General features: G+C 33.7%; 5 protein-coding genes across 5 annotated transcripts; 4 read left to right on the top strand and 1 right to left on the bottom strand.

Moving 5' to 3' along the window:
* Nucleotides 1-229: 229 nt before the first annotated feature.
* On the top strand, nucleotides 230-7,702 carry TRIADDRAFT_63635 (uncharacterized protein; the record flags this gene model as incomplete). Its single annotated transcript, XM_002109828.1, has 25 exons — nucleotides 230-244; nucleotides 570-656; nucleotides 1,612-1,731; nucleotides 1,896-1,941; nucleotides 2,035-2,093; nucleotides 2,242-2,312; nucleotides 3,355-3,427; nucleotides 3,583-3,663; nucleotides 3,748-3,821; nucleotides 4,021-4,100; nucleotides 4,372-4,413; nucleotides 4,543-4,580; nucleotides 4,676-4,718; nucleotides 4,847-4,966; nucleotides 5,537-5,598; nucleotides 5,739-5,805; nucleotides 5,911-6,039; nucleotides 6,206-6,334; nucleotides 6,482-6,555; nucleotides 6,713-6,770; nucleotides 6,886-6,955; nucleotides 7,096-7,163; nucleotides 7,293-7,372; nucleotides 7,487-7,557; nucleotides 7,651-7,702. 24 exons carry the CDS (start codon nucleotides 230-232, stop codon nucleotides 7,532-7,534), a joined length of 1,734 nt encoding a protein of 577 aa, XP_002109864.1. The 3' UTR covers nucleotides 7,535-7,557; nucleotides 7,651-7,702.
* A 2,528-nt stretch (nucleotides 7,703-10,230) lies between these two features.
* On the top strand, nucleotides 10,231-14,187 carry TRIADDRAFT_53180 (uncharacterized protein; the record flags this gene model as incomplete). Its single annotated transcript, XM_002109827.1, has 19 exons — nucleotides 10,231-10,361; nucleotides 10,598-10,703; nucleotides 11,264-11,302; nucleotides 11,444-11,555; nucleotides 11,669-11,748; nucleotides 11,948-12,012; nucleotides 12,098-12,200; nucleotides 12,268-12,372; nucleotides 12,465-12,557; nucleotides 12,645-12,720; nucleotides 12,808-12,872; nucleotides 12,981-13,059; nucleotides 13,131-13,163; nucleotides 13,262-13,349; nucleotides 13,443-13,589; nucleotides 13,662-13,762; nucleotides 13,854-13,930; nucleotides 14,012-14,076; nucleotides 14,148-14,187. 19 exons carry the CDS (start codon nucleotides 10,231-10,233, stop codon nucleotides 14,185-14,187), a joined length of 1,605 nt encoding a protein of 534 aa, XP_002109863.1.
* Nucleotides 14,188-14,823: 636 nt separating this feature from the next.
* On the bottom strand, nucleotides 14,824-17,729 carry TRIADDRAFT_53179 (uncharacterized protein; the record flags this gene model as incomplete). The annotated part of the gene is made up of 6 exons (XM_002109258.1): nucleotides 14,824-15,010; nucleotides 15,169-15,400; nucleotides 15,504-15,753; nucleotides 15,921-16,171; nucleotides 16,642-16,858; nucleotides 17,634-17,729. The coding sequence occupies 6 exons, from the start codon at nucleotides 17,727-17,729 to the stop codon at nucleotides 14,824-14,826; spliced, it is 1,233 nt and encodes a 410-aa protein (XP_002109294.1).
* Nucleotides 17,730-19,448: 1,719 nt separating this feature from the next.
* TRIADDRAFT_21224 (uncharacterized protein) lies at nucleotides 19,449-20,585 on the top strand (the record flags this gene model as incomplete). Its single annotated transcript, XM_002109826.1, has 1 exon — nucleotides 19,449-20,585. One exon carries the CDS (start codon nucleotides 19,449-19,451, stop codon nucleotides 20,583-20,585), a length of 1,137 nt encoding a protein of 378 aa, XP_002109862.1.
* A 3,256-nt stretch (nucleotides 20,586-23,841) lies between these two features.
* On the top strand, nucleotides 23,842-25,569 carry TRIADDRAFT_20735 (uncharacterized protein; the record flags this gene model as incomplete). The annotated part of the gene is made up of 8 exons (XM_002109825.1): nucleotides 23,842-23,984; nucleotides 24,077-24,211; nucleotides 24,291-24,414; nucleotides 24,502-24,568; nucleotides 24,656-24,770; nucleotides 24,913-24,985; nucleotides 25,106-25,171; nucleotides 25,306-25,569. 8 exons carry the CDS (start codon nucleotides 23,842-23,844, stop codon nucleotides 25,567-25,569), a joined length of 987 nt encoding a protein of 328 aa, XP_002109861.1.
* Between the last annotated feature and the right edge of the window lie 1,405 nt (nucleotides 25,570-26,974).

Below are 26,974 nucleotides of genomic sequence, written 5' to 3'. Positions count from 1 at the left end.
CTGAGACTCGTATCGGTATTCATGATCGACTATCACATGACCATGATGTCACTACGGTAAGGATCATTGGCATTGTTTTCCATTGTGATTGCAAACAATAAAGAAGGATTATTGCGGGGTAGCTTATCCCAGTTGCGCTTGCGTAATTTACATAAGCAAAAGTATTAAGAGAGGTCAGTCAGTAAGCCACACCTCTTTGTTCCTCGTTTCCTTGTCGACAAACGAAGCCATGGAGAACTACAAGGTGAGTTTAAAATGACATTTACTCATCTACTAAATCAGAAATAGATCATAGCGCTAAATAATTCATGTTGAATTTGGTACTTGAATGTTGTACGGAGTAAATAGAAACAGGAATAGCATAATCTAGGTTAAATGGATAGCGTTAAGCTGGAATTTCATGTTTGTCATTAGTTTATCAAACTGACATCCATTCTCAAATAACAACTTGGTATAGTGCATGTGTTATACTGTAGACTTCTCAACTTTATTTGTACATATAGCGAATATACGTAGTAGCAAGTTATTATTCGTTGACGATAGAATTTTCTATGGATATGTCTACATAGTTGTTACAACGTCTGGGTAAAGGTGCTCAAGGTTCAGTTTATTTGGTGGAAGATAAAGAAGAGAAGAAAAAATATGTCTTGAAAAAGGTAAAATTCCACTAAACTTGACTTTATATTCCATAGTGTTTGACCAACAATACTGTATACTATTAGGAAATGATATAATTTGCTATTGTATGCCATTAGAGTAGTTGTGTGTAGAGCGCAGTTGGTACGAAACAACGATGATACTGTAGCTAGGGCTAATTGTGTTCGTATATTGTTTTATACATAGATGTTACTTCTTTTGTCATAACATTCCAAAAGAATCATTATTTATCTTAAATGATATCCTGGAAAAAAAAACGAATCACATACACGATAGTAATGGAGTCTCCTACATTTTTTTTTGCATATTATTTAATTTTGGGTAGTAATTATATTTGAAGTTCTTACAATCTATCGCTGTATCCCCAGGTTAAAAATTACAGATATTTCCAATTTAACGTCAATCACTGACTACTGTTCTCATATTGTCTTTCGAAAGCAAATTGAAATCTAATGTGCAATCTTATAAAGCGTCTTAATTGCAATAAATCATACGTCATTAGTGAATTCGTGATTAATGCTCAGCTTCTTTCATTCACATCCAAATAGCTTGCATAAAAAGTGTAATGTCATGCAATGATTTTGCTCGATATTTCAATATTTTCAAATTCAAAACGAAGCCATTTTGGCTTACATTAACTGATATGACTTCATTAGATAACATAAATAGGCCCCGTTACTAGGGTCTGATCGATAATGACCTGTTGCTCAAATGGCGGAATTATACCGTGCCATGATATCTACTCTTCGTAAATCGTATGTTAGGGTCCATTAAGCAGCAACATTACAACCGATGACGATTTAACTAGAATGATCGGACGCATAATATATTAAAAGTTACAGTCCCAAAAATCGTTATTGTTTGTCAAAGATAGACACGAAATTGAAATCAAGATTTAAAACTCTTCGTTGAGTCAAAAATACGATAATTTCATTCTGAATTCGTCGAGAACAGGTTGAATGTAATGATGAAGGTGAAGCAAATAAAGCCTTTAAAGAAGCTATGGCTTTACAAGAATTAAGGCATCCTTATGTTTGCGGATACAAGGAATTTTTTGTCACTTGGGACAAGGAAGTATGTGATTTAATTCGTAGATTTGTTTCAATTTTATTTGATTTTTATACCAAAATTCTGCATTCTATGACTGTCCATATAAAATACTTTACATAATGTCATACAGTAGTTAAGCATTTACACAATACTTTATTTTCACTGTGCACTTTATCTTCACTGTGTAGGAATCAGCCATGTTTGTTTGTATTGTCATGGAATACTACAAAATGGGTAGGCATGTTTTGCTTGTCGAAAACAATAAAATTCTAATCTGTAGAGACTGATATTCATTTTAGAATATTAATATTATAAATAAAATATCAGGTGATTTAGATCGAGTCCTGAAACAGAAGCGTCAAAAGAATGAATATATCGAAGAATTGGTACAGTAGAAATTAAAAAATTAATATATCACTAGATATACTGTATGTGTATTGGCAACATTAAAAGTATTTTCCATTATAGAATTATAGGATGCCTCGTACGATTTCGAGTATCACTTATTAAATTTACATCAATATTTTTTTTAAGATATTAAAAAAGTGGATTGGGCAAATGATAGAAGCTTTAGTGTTTGTCCATAAGAAGCAAGTCATACACAGGTATCGTTTTAAAATCGCAAACATCATGACATACTGCGTACACGTTTTATATTCGGTGAAGCCGCTTTCATTTTAAGTTAAGATGGCCCAGTTAGGGCACAATTCATAACATACAAGCAGTCCCAATCCTTTTTCCTATTAAAATATTACTTACACATAAAATAGTAGAGTGGAAATCACTTTATTCAATATTAGTCTGTAGCTTTATTTACCTTTTGCATCTTATGAGCACTAATAATTGTAATTACTCGCTCTATATATGTATGACATGTTCATGGCAAATTGATATAACTTTGAGCTATTACAAAATATTAATATTACATCAAGATTTTGTGTTAATTTAAATTTATGCTACTCTATCTGACACAATAATTTTTACCGAATTCACCATACAGAGACCTAAAGCCGAGTAATATCTTCATGACAGAAGATCTATCTATCTCTCTTGGTAATTGATCTATTTTCATTATGTTTCTTATACCCATAGCACTGTGATTAGTTATTTTATTTATTAGTTATCGCTAAATCTGTTTCTATACAAACATACGTTTAAATTGAAATAAAATAGGCGATTTTGGCGTTGCAACAGTTATGGATGATGCTAGAACAAGGACAAGAACTACAGTCGGTTAGTTGAATAATTGAATCTTAATTAATTCGCTAGCCTAAGTCTTAAGATTGTTTGATCACAAATACAACTGACATCACTCTTTTGGGTGATGCTTAATAGTAGCATGCATTCAATAAGCGCAACTTAACTTAATTTTAATTTATAGGATCAATGAACTGGATGGCCCCAGAAGTACTGGAAAGGCCGTATCATACTATTAATTCAACTAGTATAGCAATAATTACAAGATTTTAGAACGTAGTCCGAATCATATCAATACAGCTTCGTCGATATTTAAATTAAATCAATTACTGCACATATAGATACTTATGAAATAAATTATGCAACAACAAATACAAATTTCTATTAAACATCATATACAATAGGTTATATTATTTTTGTAGCATATAATTTCTTTAACAATAATTAAAGTTACGACGAACGTAGCGATGTTTGGTCTCTCGGTTGCATTGCTCTCGAAATGGCAACTTGCGGCTTTCTTGATGTAGGTTATCTGATTTGAATCCGTTTAACAATTTATTAGAAACGGATTCACAAATGATTAATTTAAAAAATATTTACGATTATCTAACAGTTGTGACAGCTCCTGTTACATATTGGCTTACGAATGTATACTTTATTTGTGAATGGGGATTTTAGGCTGCCCAAACGGCTGGCATTCTCTTCCAAATTAAACATTCTCCTCAGGTTTTGGAAGAAGTATTGGAGAACGTTAGTAAGGTAAAAAAATCTCTATAACCAATGAAAGCTTACGAAACGCAAAAAGTCCTTAAATTTCATAACGTACATTATCACTCTTTTCAGAAATATTCAGCAGATTTCTGCCAATTAATTCGAACTATGCTTCGAAGAAATTTTCAACAACGCCCAACGGCAGCGTAAGGATTTTCTCTAATTTAAGGATGCTTAACTTACGATTCTATGGAAAACCGTATAATACGTATCTTTTCTCACTATCTATAAGATGTTTTGATAAATTAACAAACTTAAATTATTGTAAATAATGGTAATGATAAATTTGATGATAATACATATTTAAAGTAATCAATTTAGGCTAACATCTTTTTGCTATTATAGAGATTTGGTAGCGTTGCCATATGTTAAAGATTGCCTCTTACTTAGTGGATCAGCACTTGCAGCGCGTAAGAAAGCGGAAGGTATTTCTAGTACGAATTTCAGTTTTAATAGTAATTTACGCCATTCATAACTGACACAATCTTATTATATATAACTTTTCTTCACTAGCAAAAAAAGAACAAGGTAAATAAGCACATTTTTTGATATAGAGTGTAATTAAGAGTAATTTTTAGATGACCCATCTATATTTATAAATGTATAGGTGTATAGCTACAAACTCTTATTTAATAATATGCGCGCATCGTCATCAGTTCTGAGCTATTTTTTTATACATATTCATCCCATATTTAGCTGATCCAGTACCTAAAGAGCAAGGAATTGGTCCAGTATTAGGTAATTTTTGATTTTTTTGTTAGACATGCATTGCTTTAGTTTTAAATTTCGATACAAGTATTCAAATAGTTAACTGTTTTCCAATAGAGAAATTAATTTAGTAAACGATTTATACTACCATTTTGCTAGATTATTTGGATAGAAATGCTGATTCCTCGAAGAGTTCGGTATACAAATAATTGCCACTACGATATCGACTTGAACTTATACATCAGAAGATGATTTAGAAACTGAAATTAATGATTATCGTTTTATCAATTAGTTGGAGGCTCTTAAATATATCCACAATATGCTTAGAAATGAAGGTAAGTACTTCGCTGTATAAAGCTTGATATAAAATTAGATATCCCGCACATTTAATGCATCATAATAAAAATCGTAGTGATAGAATCATACTATAATTATTAATGTAATTGCTGATCATCTAAAATAGATGCTATGGGTTTAAACGATGCTGGAAAAAGGATAATTATCAAGGCAATGAAAAATCATATAGGAAATAACGAAATACAAATTGTTTCAGCAAAAATTTTTTCGCATCTTATTGTTTCAGGTAAATATTCCAATGTTATATATCTTACAGAAATTGCATGTAATTGCAGCAAACATTATGAATTACTATATTATTATTGTTAATAGTCATATATACGTATTTGAGTCTCAATAAGTATCCGTTTCTTTTATTCTCTCCAGTTTTAATATCTGATGTACAACTATTATAGTACTTCCAAGTAACATATAAAATACAATAGTGTACCGTAGTATCAATAATATGTAGCAATATCTCACAAAATACTTCTTATTACAATATTAAATAAAAGCAATTTATTATTAAAGTATAGGACACTGAGCAATAGCATAGATTAATTACTAATCCGTACTTCTTTATTCATCATACTTACCCCTATTCTAATATTTTTTATTTTGTTATATTAAAGATAATAGTTTCAAATTATTCTATTGTAATCTAAAAGTATAGTAGTAAATTAGTATCGAATCTACTGCGGCTACAGTTGATGTAACAGTTATGTAATATAACGGATATATTACAGTATAATCCAGTAGATGTTTTAATTATAAAGGCAAGAAATTGGATTATAATGATTTTTCTTTTAAATTACAGCGGAAGAAAACGATATTATGTATAGCAGTGAGCTAATACAACCAGTCACATTAGCCATGAGGGTAATTTATATTTTTCATAATTAGCATAACACCTACACACATCATAAGATATTGTATTATATCGGATTAAGCATGGAACTCTAGTGCGAATACTAAGCTAATGCAATACCGGATTTACTTCAATTATCTCATTCCTATAGTCACATGCTGGTTCAGCTGAATTGCAAAGCGTTGCGGGAGCTGTCATTGCAGCACTGTCTGCAGATGGTTAGCATTAGATATATTAAAACTTAGACATATGTTGTTGTCTTATGATTTATAACCTTATAATAATATAAAAAATTCAAGATCTTAATGTAATCATTTAATTAGAAAATGCTGCCGCAGTTATCGGTAACTCTGGAGGTGTACAAGATATTTTAGCTTCCTTACGAGCTTTCCCAAATGATACTACAATTATTTCAAACTGCTGTAGCGCTTTATGGAGTCTAGCAGCAAATGGTAAAGCTTAAATGCAGATATTAATTATTTATGATAGTAATGATTTATGTACACTATGATATGGTAAATATACGCGTAGAACTACTATCGAAAGATTGTTTAATTTGGAATTAAAATATTCTATAATATCAGTATTTATCAATGCGATTAATAATCATGTCTACAGAAAACAATGCTAAGATCGTAACTGAAGAGAAAGGTTTAGAAGACGTTTATCGAGCGCTTGAAAATCATCAAGATTCAGTTGAAGTAATTGAATCTTCCTGCTCTGCGTTATGGTCTTTATCCATGGAAGGTATTCACATAAGCGATAGATAATCATACTGCAATTTTTTATCATAAACACAGATATTCAACTTTTAAGAGCTGCGTAATAATTAAACTTCAAAGTTGACATTTTTTTCTAAGCCATTTTTGTCCATATTCGCAATTTACAATGTAGAAGAGAATGTGGATGAACTATCTAAGTCTGGGACCATTGCTGCTGTTGTTAATGCGATAAAAAATAATGAAAAGGTTTCGGCACTATATCGTTTACTCCTGTAGTTTATCTATACTATAAATATTTGATACAAGAAATTGAAACGTTAATTTTACATAATACGTCTGATTTGAACGATTTTCAAGTTAAGTATCGTTACTAACAGTCTGCAATTATTTTCGCTATATCCAGGAACCACGAGTTGTAAAGAGTGGTTGCTTGTTATTGGCAAGTTTGACAGAAGTTGATGGTAATTGTATAAATTTGTATAATATGAGAATTAAAGTTATTCAATGTCAGCACGGACTTTAAATGGGATTCGGTGATTAAATTTATCTTCTGGTTGAATATTGTATTCTACATAGAATCATCTGCAATGCAAGTAATTAATAGTAATGGTGTCTCCGGAGTTCCAATCATCATTTCAGCATATAAGTAGGGCTTATTGTGGTGTTGTTACAGAAATATTATCTTAGTAATGAGTAATTGTTAGCAAATTACGCAATGAAAATTTAAGATTCCAGTATTAATTCTAGTTGTTTCATAACAAAATATCAATTATCATATTACATCAGAAATAATGCGAAAAACGCTGAAGTCGCAGAAAATATCTTCTTATTATTTTCTGAACTCGCTGAATATGGTATGTATGAAAAGATATCGAGTATTTCAAAATCCCCGCTACAGTAATTGTCTTTAATTGATGTTATAAGCCAAAGAATAATTGATTGTTCTATCTCAATAATTCTTGTCTAACATTTTCACTGCATAGATGAAGGAATAGAAGAGATGGGATCATTAAAGGTAGTAGATGTTCTTCGACAAGCAGCTCAAGATTTTGGTGATAATATGGTATGTTAGAGATTGGACGATTATTTATACTCACGTAATATAGTTCCTACTTGCGGTATTAAATACTGAAAAGGGATTGTTACTGATAGAAACGTACTCTTTATTTTTGTAAAGCATGTGTTAAAAGTCTGTAATCAAGCATTAGACAAGCTGCAACAATAATATGGAGGACGATCTTTCAAAAAGTAATGTAGATCGTATCGCAGGAAAAATGTCATCAAATTTACGCAAGCATACGAGTATTCATTCAATAAATACTATATCACCCTGCTTTGTAGATGCTACCGTTGCGATGAGAATATCTCCAGAAATTTTGTGGTTACCCTTGTCCAATTGCCTATCGAATAAATTAAAATTACATATTTTCTTAATGGAATGTAACATTGTACTAATCTGATTAAGGTACTAAATTAATGCAACAGAATTATAGAGTTCCTTCTGTTAATTATTGCATATCCACCATGATTGTTTCAATTTTACTCAATCTCTTAAAGTTATTTTTATAATCCGATACAATATTCATCATAGAACAAGGTTGATCATAAGCAAAGTTATCACTCATCATCATAAAATTACAAGTATACGCGTACAACAAGTTACCTAGTAAAATTCTATTCTCTCCTGTAGTTATAACTTTTCGCTATTGTATTTTCTGGTAATATTCCTATACAATTCTATAATAGAATTGCAGCAGTTGTCATCGTTGATTGCATTTAAAATATTAAGGTTAATATAGCAAATTACTTTCGTCGTTCGTAGATGCATTAGTATATTAATATCATCAACAATTACACACTTGTTTATAATCATGCTTTGTTAATACGATTTCGAACATATCTATCTTTTAATACGCTAACGTGATAATTATGTAGCAAATGTTTACTATGAGTTTTAATGTGTTCAAGTTATTTTCGCTTAGCTTTATGCTATATACTTTATACTCCGTGCTATCACTCACCGCCTACCTCATATTTATCTATTAATTATTATAGTTTTTTCCTTCTTATTTACTGCTGCTAAATGCTTTTTGCAATTTTACAGTAGGATCAATAAATAGGTTAAGTTTGATACAAATCTTGTGCGTAACTCGTTCTACAGTAGTATTAATCCGAACTATGCCCAGACTAGATTGTACTCAGTGCATTGGCAGTATGACAGTATTTTATGTTAAGGGCAATGTACGAAGATCGTACACATCGCATTGCAGTATTTTAGGGACATTTAGACCTACACAAGCATCGTATTATTGAAAGTTTGTTATTTTTAGAATCAGGTAAACACAGAAATAACAATTATATATCAAATTATTGAGTTTTAGTAACGAAGCAAAATGATATTTTGACAAGGTTGTAGCCCACCGTCGCAACAGCTCATATGATTGATTGATTCATTCATTGCATCATAACCATAAGCGCTTTTACCTGGTGCATGTACAATGAATCATATAGCCGTTTCAGTGATGTATAGTATGCTCATTGTAATACTAGTAGATGATTGTTAATAGATAGTAAAAAAGGCTCTACGATCAGCATGCTTGTAGGGTAAAACTTTTTCATCAAAGAGTAGCAAAACGAAGAGCATGGCCGGTTTCTACTCGAATACTCAACGCAATGCTTAATAGACTGTCATAGCTAGTTTAGGGCAGTGACCTATAGTATATGTTGTTGTTACAAACTACAGTAATGACAGTAGTATACTCCGATTGGAGTGGGATTTGAGGAAATGTAGACAGTGGATTTCGGATTGGAGTAGGATTCGGCGAGCTGAATTCACTTTGGATTTCTGAGTGAATAGGAAGGAAATTGTACTGTATAACACTGTTGTATTTACGGTACTGTACAAGTCTGTACAGTGTACAGTCATGCACTACTAGAAAAATACCTGGACTGGACACAATCTTGGACGGACAGACATTTAGCCAACTATGGTCAATAAATTGTGTCAAAACATTTCATTATAACAGTACTTTAGTATACAAACAGTCGATTCTGAATTGACTGATTTTTTCTAAATTAAGCAATTTTGTATTGTATTTTATTGCCTGTTACTAAACTCTGCTTGGAAGCAGTAGCTTTAGATCATCAATGTTATTTAAATTAATAGGAGTGATTTAGAAAACAGGCACGGAAGATCCGTACTAACTACTAAGTAACTGTTTTCCGACATTTTCAGTTGCATCTAGTATGCAAAGTCCGTCTATCCGAAGAGTCTGTCCGGTTTGGCTCCAGGAGTCCAGGTATGTACAGACAGACAGTACAGTACAGTACAGTACTGTACAGTGTACACTCTACAGTACAGTACTGTAATACTGAGGGGAAAATACGCTACGCATGTTTGTAGCAGTCTGCTACACATTACAGTAGAGGATTTCTGTTTTTGTTGCATCGAGGCGACTGCTACTATTTTTAATTCAATAGTTATGAAGAAAATTAGACATTGTACGAGAATCTTCATGAGGAATGGTGTAATTCAACTCTTTTACTATCGATTGATATATAATTTGTTGAAAAAGCAGCCAATTTCAATTTTTGTCATCAGAAAAAGACCGCGTACTGTACGATAAGCGGAAACCCACTACACAAATGGTAGCAGTATCAGTTATTAGCAGTAGTGTAGTGCATTTGGAGTGAGAAGTCACTGTGCACTATGCACTGTACTGGACCACTAGAAATATACTGTACACTGTACGCTACCGTACAGTCACTCTACAGTACAGTATACTTCTAGTGGTCCATGCCGGTACAGTACAGTACAGCAGCAGACTGGTACAGTACCGTACTGTTCTGTACTGATGGAAAGGACCTCCAGATTCTTTTATCCAGTTGATCGCGCTTTACACACGCCAGTTGAACTCCATTATGGCGGACTGCTTGTCCTTTTTGCGGCTGTACAATATTGAAAAGAAAGATGTCATTGAAACTGATGAAAGAATTATATTTGGTGACTATTCTTGGTCAAAATTCACAAATACCAATTATTTAAAATATGGGTAATCACGATAGCACTCCAGAATGATATTGAGTTCAATTAAATACACTTAAAATAGTTTGCTATATTCAATTAAGACGGGTTGACGTCTGCAAATAGAGTTGCTACCGTTGAAATTTATGCTCTACAGCCTAAACACTTCCTGTGTTATCATTTCATTAACTTAAGCTTGATTCATAATGATTTATTTTTTACAATGGTGATTACTAATGGCTAACTTTGCATCCAATGTGTTAGTACTGGCCGTGATGGTGCAACGAAGGAATACTACACCTTGGCCTCCCTGGTGTTTCTACTCAAAAACGTCGACATAAGTCATTCAGTGTACGCTCAGAAAGCAATTGTGAGTATGGCCTATTTTGCAGTTGATATCATTTTGATCTCTAAAAGTTTTTCAGTAACATTATAGCTAGTAGATTATAGTCATATGCTAATGTTAGAATGTGAACATGATGAAATTCCATGAACAAAAAGTCATTGAACAGAAGTTCGCTCCGGCCGTTAGAAATTCAATTTTGTACTATGCTTTTGCTCTAGCCTGCTACTGGAGCTATACTAGCTACTATTCTGTGCTACTTATGCAACTTGAATATTGCATATAGACAATGATTGAAATTTGGTTGATATGTTAGAGGGCTAATGAGTTAATGCTAGCAGTGTTGCTTTGCTTGATGAGGGTTAAATTTTATATTACAGTAGTCTTCTGGAACCCCACTCCGACTAAATTTTAAATTATTGTAATTACGTTATTGCTCATGCATGCAGTATTCTTCGCTATGTTATACCCATAGGTACTATACTGTTTCTATAACAAAATTTCTCAAGTTTTACTTTATTCTTACATGCAATGTAATATATCGATTGCCTACAGTATTTTCAATCTTAACCTCGCATTATTTACAGGCTGCTGGAATACCACTTGTTTCCCGTCCCGATAGAAAAGTAGGTTGCACAACTTTGTTGCTATACTTATGATTACATATACTTACTGATAGATTTTCTTTCATTACTGGCCCTTGCTATATAACTCCTGACTTGTTAAATTGCCATCACTATCTCAAAATTTTTAAATATTGTCTGTAGGATTTGCTTGCATACCTGAATGGTGAGACATCTGTATCTGCTAGCATAGATAAAAGTGCTCCTTTAGAACTTGGCCAGCAACATGTCGTTCCAGCTGCTCCCTTGCCTCAAGGTAGTTATATTGCAAGCATAGTCCTGATTTATAACAGCCATGTCATGTATTTAATTGATTCCTTTTCTTTTATGATATAATACTGAACTGGCTATTTAATATCAATTTTTAAGTTAAGCGATCTGTAGACGAAGGAACCAACTCAGACACTTTAAAGCGTGTGAAGACTGACGAAGATGTTAAAGTAGATAAGGTCTAAAATTAATCTTCCAATACTTATATTCTAATTATTATTATACTATAGTATGAATTAAATATGATTATTGATATCAATCCTTTAGCATTATTATTTTACCATGAAGCTGCGATTGATTTAATTTTTACTGCATGCAGGGATCATGTGTATTTGGGTATTTTACTATTAACTAATAGCAATACTTCTGATATTATAGAATCGTCTTGAGTCTCGCTTGGAGGCAAATGTTAAAGATAAAGTAGTAACAACGAATCAACTTCGGTACTACCGATGTTTTAATATGCATTACTTATGGCTGTTATTTATCTCATCTATCTTAATGAATCTTCATTTGGTATACATATAGACCATTGAGTGAAAGAATATCTGCGGAAAAGATTGCTGCTCTTAAAGCTAAAAGAATTGCTCACAAGCGTGAAACTATTAAGGATGACACAATAACAGAAATAGTAAAGAAATCAATACTAAATTTTAATGATTTATTATACTCGAGTTCAATAAAGATACTTTTTACAGGAACAAAGAAGTTTCGCTGATGCAGAGGTAGATGTTAGCAAAGATATTATTAGCAAAGAAAAAGTAGTTAGAACCCGTGAAACGGTTATGCGATCAGCTAAAAAGGTAAGCTGCTTTTCGATTTTCACAGGAGTCATTTTTATAAATTTGCTATATCGAAATTTAATGTACTGATTGATTCTCTCTGTTTGTCTTAGTCATTCACAAATATTCTGGACGTCATAACTAACATACAATTAAGGGAACAAGGACGTAATCTTAATCATAATCACAAAACACCACCTCCTACGGTAGCTACGAAAGAAATTACCGAAACAATGTGAAAGTAATTTGTTTACTAAGACCAGAATTATTCAAATCATCTTTTGACTTTGTAGGAGCCTCCTCCAAAGAAATCTGTTGCTCCTATACCATACAGTCGTTACGATCAGGAAAGATTTGCTGGGAAAGAAGGTAAGAACTTACAAACAACTCAAAAATTTATTAATATGGAATTGCCCAAACGAGCTATCTAATGAATATATAAAATTGCTCGTACAGAAACGGAAGGTTTTAAAATCGATACCATGGGTACATATCGTGGAATGAACTTTCAATCTGTAACGGTAGGTTCATATTTGTTTTATATACGTATGCTACATACAGTACATATTTTTTTCTTCTAATTGACTTGGTCACCCTTATGATCGATTAATTCTTTTGGTACTTTATAGGCTGGCGTAGCTGGAGCAAAGCGAAGGCCCGACCATTCACAGAAAGAAATGCCCGTGTCTGTTGCCAAGCCCCTTTCAGGTAATAACTAATGGGCGTAATCAGTATTATTAAAAAGAGACTTGATATCATGATATTTTTCGAATGTTTAGCTAATCAACCTAAATCTGGACACACAAAAAGAGGTAAATGATTTCTAATAAGATAATTGCTGGTAATTGAAACAAAAACTTAATGCGGCTTCCTAATTAACTCGATTGTCATGCTTCTGTGTATGCCGTAGAATCGAGAACGCCTATTATTATTGTACCTGCTACTGCAACATCTACAATTACACTTCTTAACGTGAAAGATTTTCTACAAGAGTTCAAGTTAGTATGATCTCATTTTGCTGTGTTGAGATTTACCGTATAATATTGATAACCTCTCGTTCAATGTTTTATTATTACAAAACTTAATTAAAGATTCATAAGTAATGACGAGAAGAAAGCAAAAGGTGCGCATCGTGAAAGTGAAGTGCTAGTGCAGCGTAAAAGGGATTTAGGGAATACTTCTGTAACTATCCCATTTAAAGTTATCGACAACGTTAATAAGCTGCAAAAGAACGATTGGTAATAGACAATTTACTAGATAAAACTGGAGTGTATTTTGTCATAGTACTTTATTTTTTGCATCGTATTTAGGGAAAGAGTCGTTGCAGTTTTTGTACAAGGACCTACATGGCAATTTAAGGGTTGGCCTTGGTTACAGACTGATAACTCGCCTGTGAATATCTTTGCGAAAGGTAGGCTTGTGAATTCATACTTGCAATCTTCGATTATAAAGATTTAAATTCAGTTTTATAACAGTGTTTAATTAATTTACGTATTTGATAGTGAGGGGCTTTCACCTGAAATTTGAAGACTCCCGCATGGACACTAATATTCAGAAGTGGGACGTGCATATATTACAGGTTGATTACTATTAGTAATTATTCTAATTTGAAAGCAATGTGATCTGTAATTTAATATTTTGTCTGGATCTCGCCATAAAGATTAGCCGCCATAAACGCCATTTAGATCGTGCTTGTGCTTTAAGATTTTGGGAAGTTCTCGATAAGTAAGGCCCTTGTATGAGTTATCTATCAAGTGTTTATCATACATCAATGAAATTATATTGTATTTCCTTAGGTTTGTAAGTAAGCAGAATAAGTCTGGTCTTAGATACTGAACACTTGAAGCTTGGTTCTTATACAATGTCTGGACTGTTTAGCCTCGAATCCTTTATTTTATTTTTACGGTTCGCTTCTGTACAATCAACGGAAGTGATGGTAGCTAATTTACTGCCCGTAAAATCAATATTTCATCGGCGATACCGTATTGATCCTTTCAGTACTACATTTTACGCAGAGATATTACATTTTTGAGATTAGTATCGTAAAGATAAAAATGATAACAGGCTACAAAAAGTATACGTAATTAACCTAAGATACCTCTAAACCTGCGTGCAATACTGTAAATATAGAATCACGATTAGCGGTTTTATATGGCAATTCGCTATGATTTCTTATTCGACAAGTCTATAAATATGTACATATATCATAAAGATTGCCTATAGCTAAAGCTGAAATTTCTATAAATTTCTTTGACTATTTAAGTAAATTTGAATAAAACATTATTTAATAATTTCATAGTTGCAAAAATTTATAATGCAATCACAATTTTCAGTACACATTGAAAATAATTTGGCTATTTGACGGCCCTGGCCTTGATATAATTTTGATATATAATTAAGCTACTCTACTTAAAAATCCACAAGAGTTACAATCGTTAATCTTACTACAATTGTGTCCAAGCCTTGCCAACATTACGTTATGATGTCTTGTTTTACACTTTCTAAACGACTATACTGCTTCCTTCGAGCTTTTATAAAGACTCCGATTCCACCAAAGATTAGTAGAACTACGGGTGCTCCCAAGCCAACACTTATTATCATGATAATTGCTAGTGATAATTTTTCAACCGGCGGTATTCCAAAACCAAACGTACTCGTCCTGTAAATCGAAAAATACTTGTCATTAATAATTAGCAATACCCGATTTTTGCCTAATATTCTATGTCCGACAGAGATCTACACGTAAGTTACAATGAACTATTCTCTAGCTTGACTACATAAAATATACGTATGAGATCGAGTACAATGGCAAAATACCATGATGTGAATTGGGTAGCAACGTAAAATCCATCTTTCTTCTGACCAAATGTTATATTCATGCCGTATATATTAATATCTTGTTCTCCGTAAAATGCGGTTAAAATGCCATGCGGCAGGATCGATGCTTGTACGAATTCGTAATACTGTACTTCTTTCTGTCCACTCAATGCCCGATGCGGATTGACGTAACAGACAGGTCTGAACTGGCAATAACTACCGTTCGAAGCATCTATATTGTTAGAAGAAATATTTAAGAAATTGATTCTAGTAACATCTTTATTGGAGTTTAATTGTAAGAACTATAGAACAATGTTAAACTTCAAAACCAATACCTTCTCCATATAAATTAACATCAATCATTGTAAAAACAGCAGGGCAGTATTCGTCATCAATAGAACGATAGCTTTTAAATTTACTAGGTTTCTGAGTATAACTATTAACAAACATCATTTCAAGCCCGAAACGAGAATGATTGCTGATAGTCGACAGGTTATGAAGAGCTAAATCAACTGCTGATGAATTAGAGGTGATCATTAGAAAAGGTAAGCGACTGATTCTTTCTTTCGATTTCCCTGCGTCAAACTATAACATTTAAACAAATTATTAGCCTTTATAATAAGAAGAACTAAAATGGATACTTACGGTTAAAGAAAAATGTTAAGTAATAATTATCACGTTTAAATAATAGATTCATATATAGTACTTGCATTACATCAAATTCATGAGACATTTAATAAAGTTACACACACCGAGAGCAGAATGCTACCATTTGTGTTTGTTCCGTATTCAGTTGTGAAATTTACTCTTCCATCAGATTTTTCGCTATTAACCCAAGATGTACTATCCCATAGCATATCATGAAATGGATACATGTGTATCTCAGCACTACTATTCAATCTTGCTGTATCATTAACATCAACAAATTCTATTAAGTGCGTTAGTTGCATGCCAGAAGTGTAGAAAGGTTCCGGATCAAATGTAATAGAGTTCGCAGGATTGTCTGCAATAAGGAATATTAAGTGACATTAATTTAGCTGTACTATCACTTTGCAAGTGAACGCTATCTTTCAAAAGCGTGCCATCTACCAAAATGAAAGATATAGCAACATGCATCATAGCAGAATGATAGAATGTATAAGATTGTGATTCAAGATTACAGATTCCATATCATAGACTTTGCAGTTATTTTAAATCGCAGAGGAATGAAACATCTAAAAATATGTGTAGAACAGAAGATTACAAAGCCCCAGTCTACGATTGGAGTAATTATGCTGCTGATACGTTGAGATCATGCGTTTGCGCTACGGAAAGAGTTGAATATGTAAAACTTAAAAGTAAACGCTCAACTAAAGTTTAGCATTTAAGTAGAGCAATTCGCTTAGGAAGACTATTTCGTAATACAAATATATAATGAATCAAAATGCTCAATGATAGAAATTGCGATGTCAAAGTATTACTTTACACCTTTACCGGAAATGAACTTGGCCCAATCAATTTTTATTTCAGTCGACTTGACTGTATAAGCGATTAATACTGCAGGCGAACCAATAGTACTCCATACGTAGTGGATATCGTGACCATTATTATATGGATTTTTAGCCATGACATGTATCAAATTAATTGATGTATTTCCAGTCGATGTTGAGCAAATTTCTTTAGGGCAACCTGGATTGTATTCCATGCTAATCTACAGTGTGAATTTATTTATATGAGTAAGTTACACAATAGGAGTATCTGCATTTGACAGGAGTATTTTACACAGCATCATAGAATTACAACAGTCTTATAAGGAGTGCAACTTTCAGCAAATTTCATTACTACAGTTAACATTGGACACAAAATAAGTCCGTTGTCGAAAAATATATATTATACACTCAAATCATATAGAGACTGTAACATATACGAATGTGAGGCGCTGTACTGTAAGTAGCACTGGCATGGTATAAGATTCTCTTCTTGACGTTAACGGAGTCTAGTCGAGCATGAGACTGAAATGCAGAATAGGCGAGCATAAACGTTCAATATTTTTATGGTCTATGATGAAAACTGCCCCAAAAGGAGACTATTAGCTTAAAAGTAAGCTAGTCAGCACATCAACAAATACAGTAGTAAATTGGTCAAAAGATCGGTTGTCACTGCTCAGTCTACTGTACAGTATGAATGATGAGTTGTCAAAGGTGAGAAGTAACAAACCAATTGTACATTATCCTTCTCTACCATATCTGTTTATTTTATCCTAGGAGAAACGAGGATGAATTAACTGGCCAATAATTGAAATATTTTAATTTCAAGGTTAGCCAACGTTCACTACTATGCTGAATAAGACAATATCAAAATACGCGTCTAGTAAGTATGAGTAATTCAACGTTTGTACTGGTATAATATACAGTACTGTACAGTGTGCATACAGTTTAATTAATTAAGTGTATTCGTCTATCAGGTTATTTGTGGTATTGACTCACTTGTCTTGTGGATTGTTTTCCGCATACGAATTGAATCGAACAAGCCAAGAAGAGAAATGGGATGATCCATTGTGCTGAGTTTGTTCGGTTTTCCATTTTGATGAATTTTCTTCAACTTGGAGAATTATTTACAGGCTTCCGTAGCTTTGCCAACCTTGCCTACCTTGCTACCTGCTACTACTAGCTACAGTGCTGTACTTGCAAGACTCTGGACTGAACTGGACTGAACTGGACTGAACTGGACCGGATCATGGGGACAGCTACCGTACTTGCAAGTACTGTAGACCTGAGTTGCAAGTAGTTTTGGGATTGGAGTAAATGAAATTAACAGCGATTGGAAACGACAAACTGATACTGTAAAGTTATTGCTTTACACTGACATCAGTTCCATTACAGTGAATCACTCAACCTCAGTATCTTTCTTCGTCCTTATGGGTCACATGATAGACGCGATGTGATGATCAAAATCGACCTACTGTACAGTGTACACACTACAGTAGTAAGAGAGGACGAGAACTGTTGAGTGCAAAATGAGGGCTTATCATTTTTCTGGTCATTCTACTATACGCCACCACTGAAATTGTACTGTATACTGTACTCCGTTGGAGGAAACTAAATCGCCAGCTCATTTGGATGTACAGTACAGTACAGTGTGAACCAGTTCGAATCAGAGTACTATTTTTATTAAGGTGCCCTAAAATCACGAGAGTGAATCAAAATGTAATATAAAAATTATACAAATATAAAGCTGAATATCATAGCGTACAGTACAGTCAATGTACGGTACAGTCGGTACTGTATTACAGTGCTCCATACAATCAATCCTATTGTGGAGTCCCTGATTAATGACCATAAATTCCTAGTGAGGCTTAATTCTTTTCGATTTTTAGATGGCAAAGTTGATAGAAATTATTGCTATGTGCCTTCATAATTCTTGCATAGACAGTGTAGATGCTAAGACTGTATGGTATGACGTGATTGAAAATGTGCTCATTTTCTTGACTTTAGCCAAATGAGACAGTAAATTTGCACATGTACAATGTACAATTGTACAGTACACTCAATAAATATACAGTAGTCCAAGTAGATGTAAGAGTAAACTAGCTACTCAATCCTTTCTACTGTACTCTCTTTATTGATTGTGAAAAAAACGACGGCTTTTATTATTACGCTGACCACAACGTATATTTAGAATTATTTGTTCGACTGCAAAACAGTGATTAAATTAGTCTGTACGTAGAGTAGTACAGTTGCTGTTGGATGTTTTTCAGCACAGCGCAGCATTAAGAGAAGTCCTGATACAGTGCTTAATTGCATTAAAACAGATACAGGTCTATAGTGTACTGAGCCAAATATCCCTTTTTAAGTTGAGGATGATATCAGGATTTCTCTTCACTCTAAAATACAGTACAGTGTACGTCGTGGATTCCTTAAATAAGGCCTTATTTTGGAGTAGTCGATGAGTGTGGATGTACATTTGACAAATTTGCACAGTAGTTCATAGAGGTAAACGATACCTCCAGTTAGACCTGACTCCAGTACACAACAACTGGATTACGTTGAAGGCGAAGGCCGCGAGTATTGTGTACAGTGTACAGTGTACAGTATACTGGCCATAATCGGGTTGGGACTACAGTATTGTACTGTACTGTACAGTGTACAGTACTGGAAAATGTGAATGTCAGTCTCTTGTACTGTACTCTACGCACTGTAGTATTGTGTTATTAACGGGCTAATTGGGCATTGGGAGCTCTTGCGTTCTCGATAACAAGAACTCCTCGATTGTATGGAAAGGCCAGCGGCATTGTGGCTACGATGGCGGCGATTCGGTTACAAAAACTTCAAGAAAAGTTAAAATCAGAACACTCTTTTATTACTAGTGAAAAAGACAATATTCATCAACTGAATCAACTTATAAGGCAAAAAGCAGATCAATTATGCCAACAATCATGGATCACTAAGGAACATTGGCTCAATATTGAACGTATCTTATCCGTTGGCAGTGAATTAACACCATCGCAATGTTATCATTTAGCTAATCTACTTGATGCTTCACAATTTATTGATGGGTATAAAAGTTTAGGCGTTAACGAGACTAAATACAGTGAATTTCTGTATCAGTTGCGCCAGAATCCTCGGTTATGTGCTCGTATTTTGGCCGGTTGTGATCGCTTAGGCTATGACACATTGCACTTAGCGACGTTACTTTTCCACGTTGTTTTCGCTGATTGTGTCTACTTCGAAGACGAAAAAATTGCTTTACAAACATTAAAATTCTTAATTGACTACCAAATTCTCCCGAATGATCATTTAGAAGTCTACTTTCAAGGTGGTGATTACGCATTTACCATTTTATTTAAGCAATTTGTTGCTGGTGTAAATGCTTCCAAGATCTATCTTAAAGCCGCATTACAAGAATCGACCAGACAATTGTTAATCGAAGATGATACTTACATCGAATATGAGCCTGACAAAGTACTATATCGTATGAGTGAGCAAGAGAAATTAAAATTATTCGGTGAACCTGGTACTCCTAAAGCTGAAACATCAATGAGTAATTATTTGGATAATTGCCGCAAACGATTAGTCCTTATCTGTAAAACATTCCTACACAACTTAAAGCAAAGAATGTACTGCTTTCCTGGTAATATTAAATGGTTAATGTCTCATTTATATAATTCTCTCAAATCCCTCCGCTGCTTGGAACCAAATCAGATCAAGTCGATGCTAATTGACTTTTTACTAAACTTCTACGTTTGCCCTGCTATTGTCAACCCTGAACGCTACGGAATAGTAGGCGATGCAAGTATAAGTGATATAGCACGCTTTAACATGTCACAAGTAGCTAAAGTTATGCGCTTTTTATCCTTTGCTGATTGTGGTAAGAAACCTCCTTTACACGATAACATTTATAACTACTTCGAACTGGTATGTACGACAATGGAAACATAACGTTCAGCGTTGATAAATTGATAGCATCTCAAGGCTACATTTGAAGCCATGTCTATTTTTGCCTATACGCGTCTATTTCCATTTAGTATTGATCAATTGACATTCATAGTTTATGCTTAAAAATGTCTATCAGAATATGGTATTCGAAACTCAACTATGCAGTATTAATTACCTTCATGATAGAAATACATACGCGTATATTTAATTAATATACAGTAGGAAGGAAAAACTTTCAAAATTAGTTATTGTAGCTAGCACAGAGCTATAATAGTAGTGAAAATTCAATGACATGATTGATTGATTATTCTATGTCTTGCGTTAGGGTTGTGTAAGTAGCTTACTAGACGATATCATTGACGATACAAATGTAAGCTTAGATCCACCAGGTCAACTGAATTTATATGGCTTGCGTCGCTCAGCTTTACTATCAACCGAAAGTCAGCTAAATGCTTTGGTTAGTTAATAAGTAGTTACCATATACTAAACTTAGACATACACCTTTAGAAATTGTGATTTTGGAAGTTTAAATCTATACAGCTTCTATAAACTGGATTGATATTGTAAGTAGTGATTTTTTACTCGTGATTTTATTAATTTGAGAGAAGGTAAGTTGTATTGTTGAGTCAATTCTAAATTTGCAATACGCTGCTAGATGAAGGAGCTACATCCTACGATATATGACTACAATTACATTCTTTTAAAAAGTGCTAAAGTGATATTTTGTTAGTGTGGTATATCTCGTCATATTGTATCAATAAAAAACGTATAAAATTTGATATTAGAACAATCATGTTTCGTGATCTGATCTTGTACTGTATATCCTTACCCAAATAGATAACGTTTCTAAGAATTATCGCTATTATGGACAATGGTATTCGGGAAAGTTCCACTTTAGAGATTCTACTATCTAAATTGCCTAACGATAACAGTAATTCGGGGACACCAACCGATATATATAACCCTCAGTATGGCTTTTTACTAGGCTCTATGCCATCGCTAAAATTGCAGGATTCTAGTGGCTACGGTCAGCAAGTAAGAAACCTATAGATACCTATTTGTAAAGAATTTGCGTTTCTAAGATAATACAAGATATCACTTTAAAATTGTCCTTCTTGGTCTATCATAGACTGTAGCTAGCTTGATGAAACAATTGCAAGAATTAAAAATCATGAGACCCGAGGCTGTAAAGGTTTTAATTATTTCTTTTTCTTTGTCATCCGAACGCGAGCCTGGCACTCTCCCTGAGAGTCAGGTACTAGATAGATTACAGGTTTTTTGATGGTATCTTCAATGGATAATTTAGATGCTGTAATATTGCATTAATCTATTTATTCAGGTAATAACCCAATCGGAAGAAAGTTATACAGAAAATTCTAGCAATGATAATGTTGGTACTTCTGGTCCTGCAAAAAAACATGCTAATCATAATGATAAAGAAAACAATATGATCGAAAAATCACTTGACCAAAAGAATAATTCCATGATTGGTGACATTGGCTCAAGCCAGCAAATAATGGATGAAATCGGTGCTTTAAGTGCGTTGTGTCTGGAAAATACTAACCAAACACCGGGTCGTTCAATACTTCTTCAAACTGCAGGAAATGCTGGAAAGACTGCATCGATGGAGATTACTTCTAATAACAATGCCGTATCGGAGGTATCATCACCTTCTATTAAGTCGGCAGATGTTGTCACTCCCATTATTGCACATAAAGACATTAATACTGGCTCGACTCGAGTACTCGATGGTTCTCAAGATATTTCAGTATCGGTTACCAACTTCTCAAATCCTCATAACAGCACTAAATCAACTCCTGTTGATAGTGGTAGCGATTTATTAAGTGATATTTTCTCAGCTACTGGTGATAAAAATGTAACCGTTAACGACACTACTTCCGTTTCTGGCAGCACTAAAAATGAAAATAATGTAAACTTACTTGATTTTTTATCAACGTCGGCACCCCCTCAGCAAGCTCCCAACTTGCTTGATTTTTTATCAACGTCGGTACCCCCTCAGCAAGCTCCCTTATTAAGCTATCAAAATACTGTTAATTCTATGGCGATAGAATCAATTAAACCTTCTTCAGATACGGTACCAACTCAAAACGGTGCTCTTGTACATGAAATAAAGAGCAACGAACAACTACCTTTACCGGAAACAAACGCATCAGTGGACCTTCTTACTTCCCTAAAAACGGAAGAGGAAACCATACCCAATGACATTATGGCAGATTTACTTAAGATAAGCAACGAGCATTCATTAAATACAGTACCAACCGAATTCGATATTAACAGTAATTGTCTTATTAACGATGAGAAAGATCACAAATTGGATCCAAGCACGACAGCTGATAAGTCTTTTTCTGTCACTACTAGTATCACTGATGGCAGTAATGATCCTCATGCCAAGCATCGTGATACCGAAACAATTCTAGCTCCTTCAATTGCTAGTACCACCGAGAACTTAAACTTAACTGATGTTAAGCCTGTACCCAATGATCAGTTCTCAGAACTACTATTTTCAAATAGTGCAAATCAAGCTGCGCTTAATCAAGTTGTTCAGTTAACTAATCAGACTGAATGGAAGAAATTGCAGTACAATAGCATTGACAACACTGGTATAAAATCAAACGCTAAAGATTCGGCTACTGTAGAAGGATACCGGACTTTAGGCACTGATTTACCACCAGAACAGGATTCCAGAAATATTTTAATACAAGGATTAACCTCAGAAAATCGTAGTCGTGATGGAAGTATTGCTAGTAGTGGTAGTAGCGAGAATGATAATTTACGCAATAGTGGTTCATCAATACCTAATTCGGAGAAAAAGAAACGTAGTTGGTTTAAGCGCGTTCAAGTAAGAAGTGAAAACTTGGGAAGGTTTATGGGTTTTCATAAATCCCAATCGTATGATGTTTATGCCAGCAAAAATCCTGGTACTGCTACTACTTTACCTTCCCTTGACGAAGGGCTAGTTACTCAACAATTGACTGCCGATGATATTCTCAGCAAGTATCAGAAAAACGTAGAACCAAAAGAGTCATTGTCAGCTCCACCAACTTACAGACAGCATTCTGCGTCTTTCTCGACAACAGTACAACCTATTGATAAACCGATATCATCATACTGGCAGCGAAATGGCAAGCCTAATTCTGTTGACGGTACTTTTGATGAAAATTCATCAATGTTTAACGACGCAAAGCGTAAGATGCGCTTTGCACTGTGTTCAATTCACAGTGTGGATTTACCTTTCGAAATGAACGAAAGTGCATCTCTCAGTGAACTCCTAATAAATTTCCTGCAGGTTCAACTTTTTGAAGCAATTAACCTTCATGATCAAATGGTAGTATCTCAGCTCCATGAGACTTTGAGATGCATGAAAAAATTAAAAGCGGATAGGTATCTCGATTACTATCAATTATGGATTTGCGAACGACGATTGTTCATGTTCTGTTTGTAATATCTCAAAGTATATAATTGTAATTTTTCAGTCGCCTTGTACTGTTTACCGCTCTGGAAACAGATTACAATCGTCGCGAACCATATATCACATACTTGGTTAGATGCCGTCAGTCGCTTTTGGCTACCCTGTCATTTCTCGACAAGCAAATACAAAGAATCGATAGGTAATTACTATTAGCTGTCTATTAATTATCCAATGATAACTATATATAATAAGTTGTTGATGGCATCAATTTTTTTCAGCTTTAAAGGTAACTGTAAGTATTACTTCACTTCCTTATGTGTAAAGCTATTCTTAGAGCAGTATCAAGATGACGTTAGAGAATTTGTCAACAATTTTCAAAACACTTCTTTAACCGATGAAAAGGTTAGCTAGTACTAAGTTAGTATTTTGCAGGTCTTTTATTAGACTCAGTCATAGTAATACTAACACCACCGTTACCTTGAATTTCAGAATGAATTACTAGAACATTTCTTAGATCAGCTTTACGAGAGAATTAGCCAACACCCAATATGGCAGAGTAAGCATGTAACGTAGACGTAAACTGACCTAACATTGTATGCGCTATTAAACCCTCCCTCTGTTAACTCATTTTGTATTCTTGCAGCCGCTAACGATGAACAACTTGAAGATGCCTATAATGCTGCAGAGCGTAGTATAATGAGTGAGATATACATTTACGCATTTTATCCTCACAGAGATGCAGATTTACATCGTGATTTGTAAGTAGAATAAAACCCTTTAGGAAGCTGGAAAAACTATTTTTTAGTGCAATTCTGATTTGAATTCGTACTAATTCAGCCTGTGACTTTAGGTCAGGTATATTAGAAGAAGTTTTAATGATCGGTTCTATACGCTTTGTAGGGTATTTCATCAACACATTGAAAGGTTACTGGAGTTTATCACAGAAGACCATGAAGCTCTACAAATACCCAAGGTAATATTTGTTATCTAAAATTTAAAAGGAATTGAATGTGTAGCTTATTGAAAGTCAACGTTACGTATCCGTAATGACGTCTATGGACTAAAGGTTATAATCTCCTAAATATTGTAATAGATATACAGATCCCTAGCCCCATGGCCTGCTGCACAAGAAGAGCTAGCATCAATAAATGCATATAAGGTATCATTAGTATATTAGTGGCATAAGTAATAGTTAAGTGCTTGCATTAATTCTACAACTTATATTTATGGAGAAACGTTGTAAGAATTTCAAGGCTTTCTTTTGTTATCCTTGTTTCAACAAATAAAATTTAGGCACCTCAAGATAAATTGCGATGTATTCAACGTTGTTGTTCAAATATTATGGACCTGCTCAAGATCGCTAATGAAGCATCAGTTCCCGGAGCGGATGATTTAGTGCCGGTTCTTGTTTTTGTCATGATAAAGGCCAATCCACCCAGCCTATTATCTACTATCGAGTATATAAATGGATTTTATAAAAATCGTATTAGTGGCGAAGAGCAATATTGCTGGATGCAATTCTCAGCCGCCGTAGAATTCTTGAAAACTTTAGCCTAAGCTAGATGATACAGTTTTATTCTTATATTTGTAATAGATAGCACAATATCAAAGTAAGGTTATGCTGCTTTTAAGGTGACCGATCTCTAGGTGAACGGTTATTAGCATTCTTTTTTAATTTTAAGAGACTAATGTGTAGTGTATTAGTTTGTAAACAAACACTATACAGATTGTAAGTACTACCAATTATTCTATGTTAAAGTCACAAAGAAACATTATTTATCTTCTGACTATGGTGTGATTAAACATCACACAATACTAAAATTTATATTTTATATCATAAATAATCAGTTTTTTCGCAGGACAAAGGAGATAGCTGAATTCTTTATAGTAGAAATTACTTATTATTCCGTATTCTTTAGTGAGTATAACAGTTCGAAATATGAATCTTGAATCAACTGACATAAAGGAACATGTTTTAATCAACCAAAATACAAGTATCTATATTTTTCACACTTTTTCCATAGATTTTACCTCAATCATATAAATTCTATTGACTGATCTGTTTTAATAAAGGTTAATGTATGTCATAAATGTATCGACAACATCATTCGAAGTTCACGATGATCAAATGGTATTGTACTACGGTATATGAATATCATTACTCCTTTAGTAGTAAGCTATTGTAACTTATCAAAACTCAATTAATAATCTACAGTTATGTATATCCATACTTTTCAGAAGCGATTACAGAAAAGCATCATATTTTTAGCAGTCCTTGATTTTCACCATAAGGAATTAATAGAGGATTTAATTCATTATGAAAGTCCATTTTATAACTGCCTTAATACGAGTGCGTATCATTGTTACTATGCTTATTAGCTATTAAAACTGGCCTTGAATATTTGAACTCTTCTATTTCAAGTCTGAGTGACATAGTGTAGTCATCATAAATCACCTAGCACTTCGATAATGTTCAAATGTGTGATTCCTAAATGTATGAGCAACGCAAAGCATCCGTCAATTAATTAGCATTATTTATGTTACATTATTTATTTATTTATTATTATTATTATTATTATTATTATTATATCGACTTTTTTTCCTTGATTTTATGTTGAGCCTGAGATACCTTAGAAAAAGGGGAATTATTACTGTCATTTTTATTTTTAAACTATCTAATAAGGTCTCTGACCAGTAATACAGTAAAAGCGCAATACCTTTAATGATAGTGTGTAAAAACGGTACATAAGAGCTAAAGTATCCGTAATAAGCCATAATAACTACCTGGCTTAGGTCTATGTGGTAGAAACTGATTTACATACGCTTTGTGGCAAACCATATAGTAGAACTTTATTGTAAATTCTGGTTGTGATATTTGACGCAGACGACATACAATTTATATTTTGTTTATCAATTAAATGCGGAGTCACGTCATTTTCATGCTGATTCGTTGTATTTACTA

Source organism: Trichoplax adhaerens, genomic scaffold, assembly GCF_000150275.1.
Source record: "Trichoplax adhaerens TRIADscaffold_2 genomic scaffold, whole genome shotgun sequence".
Taxonomy (NCBI): Eukaryota; Metazoa; Placozoa; class Uniplacotomia; order Trichoplacea; family Trichoplacidae; genus Trichoplax; species Trichoplax adhaerens.
The sequence above is the reverse complement of the archived record's forward strand: the minus strand, read 5'-3'. Positions and strand labels throughout refer to the sequence as shown.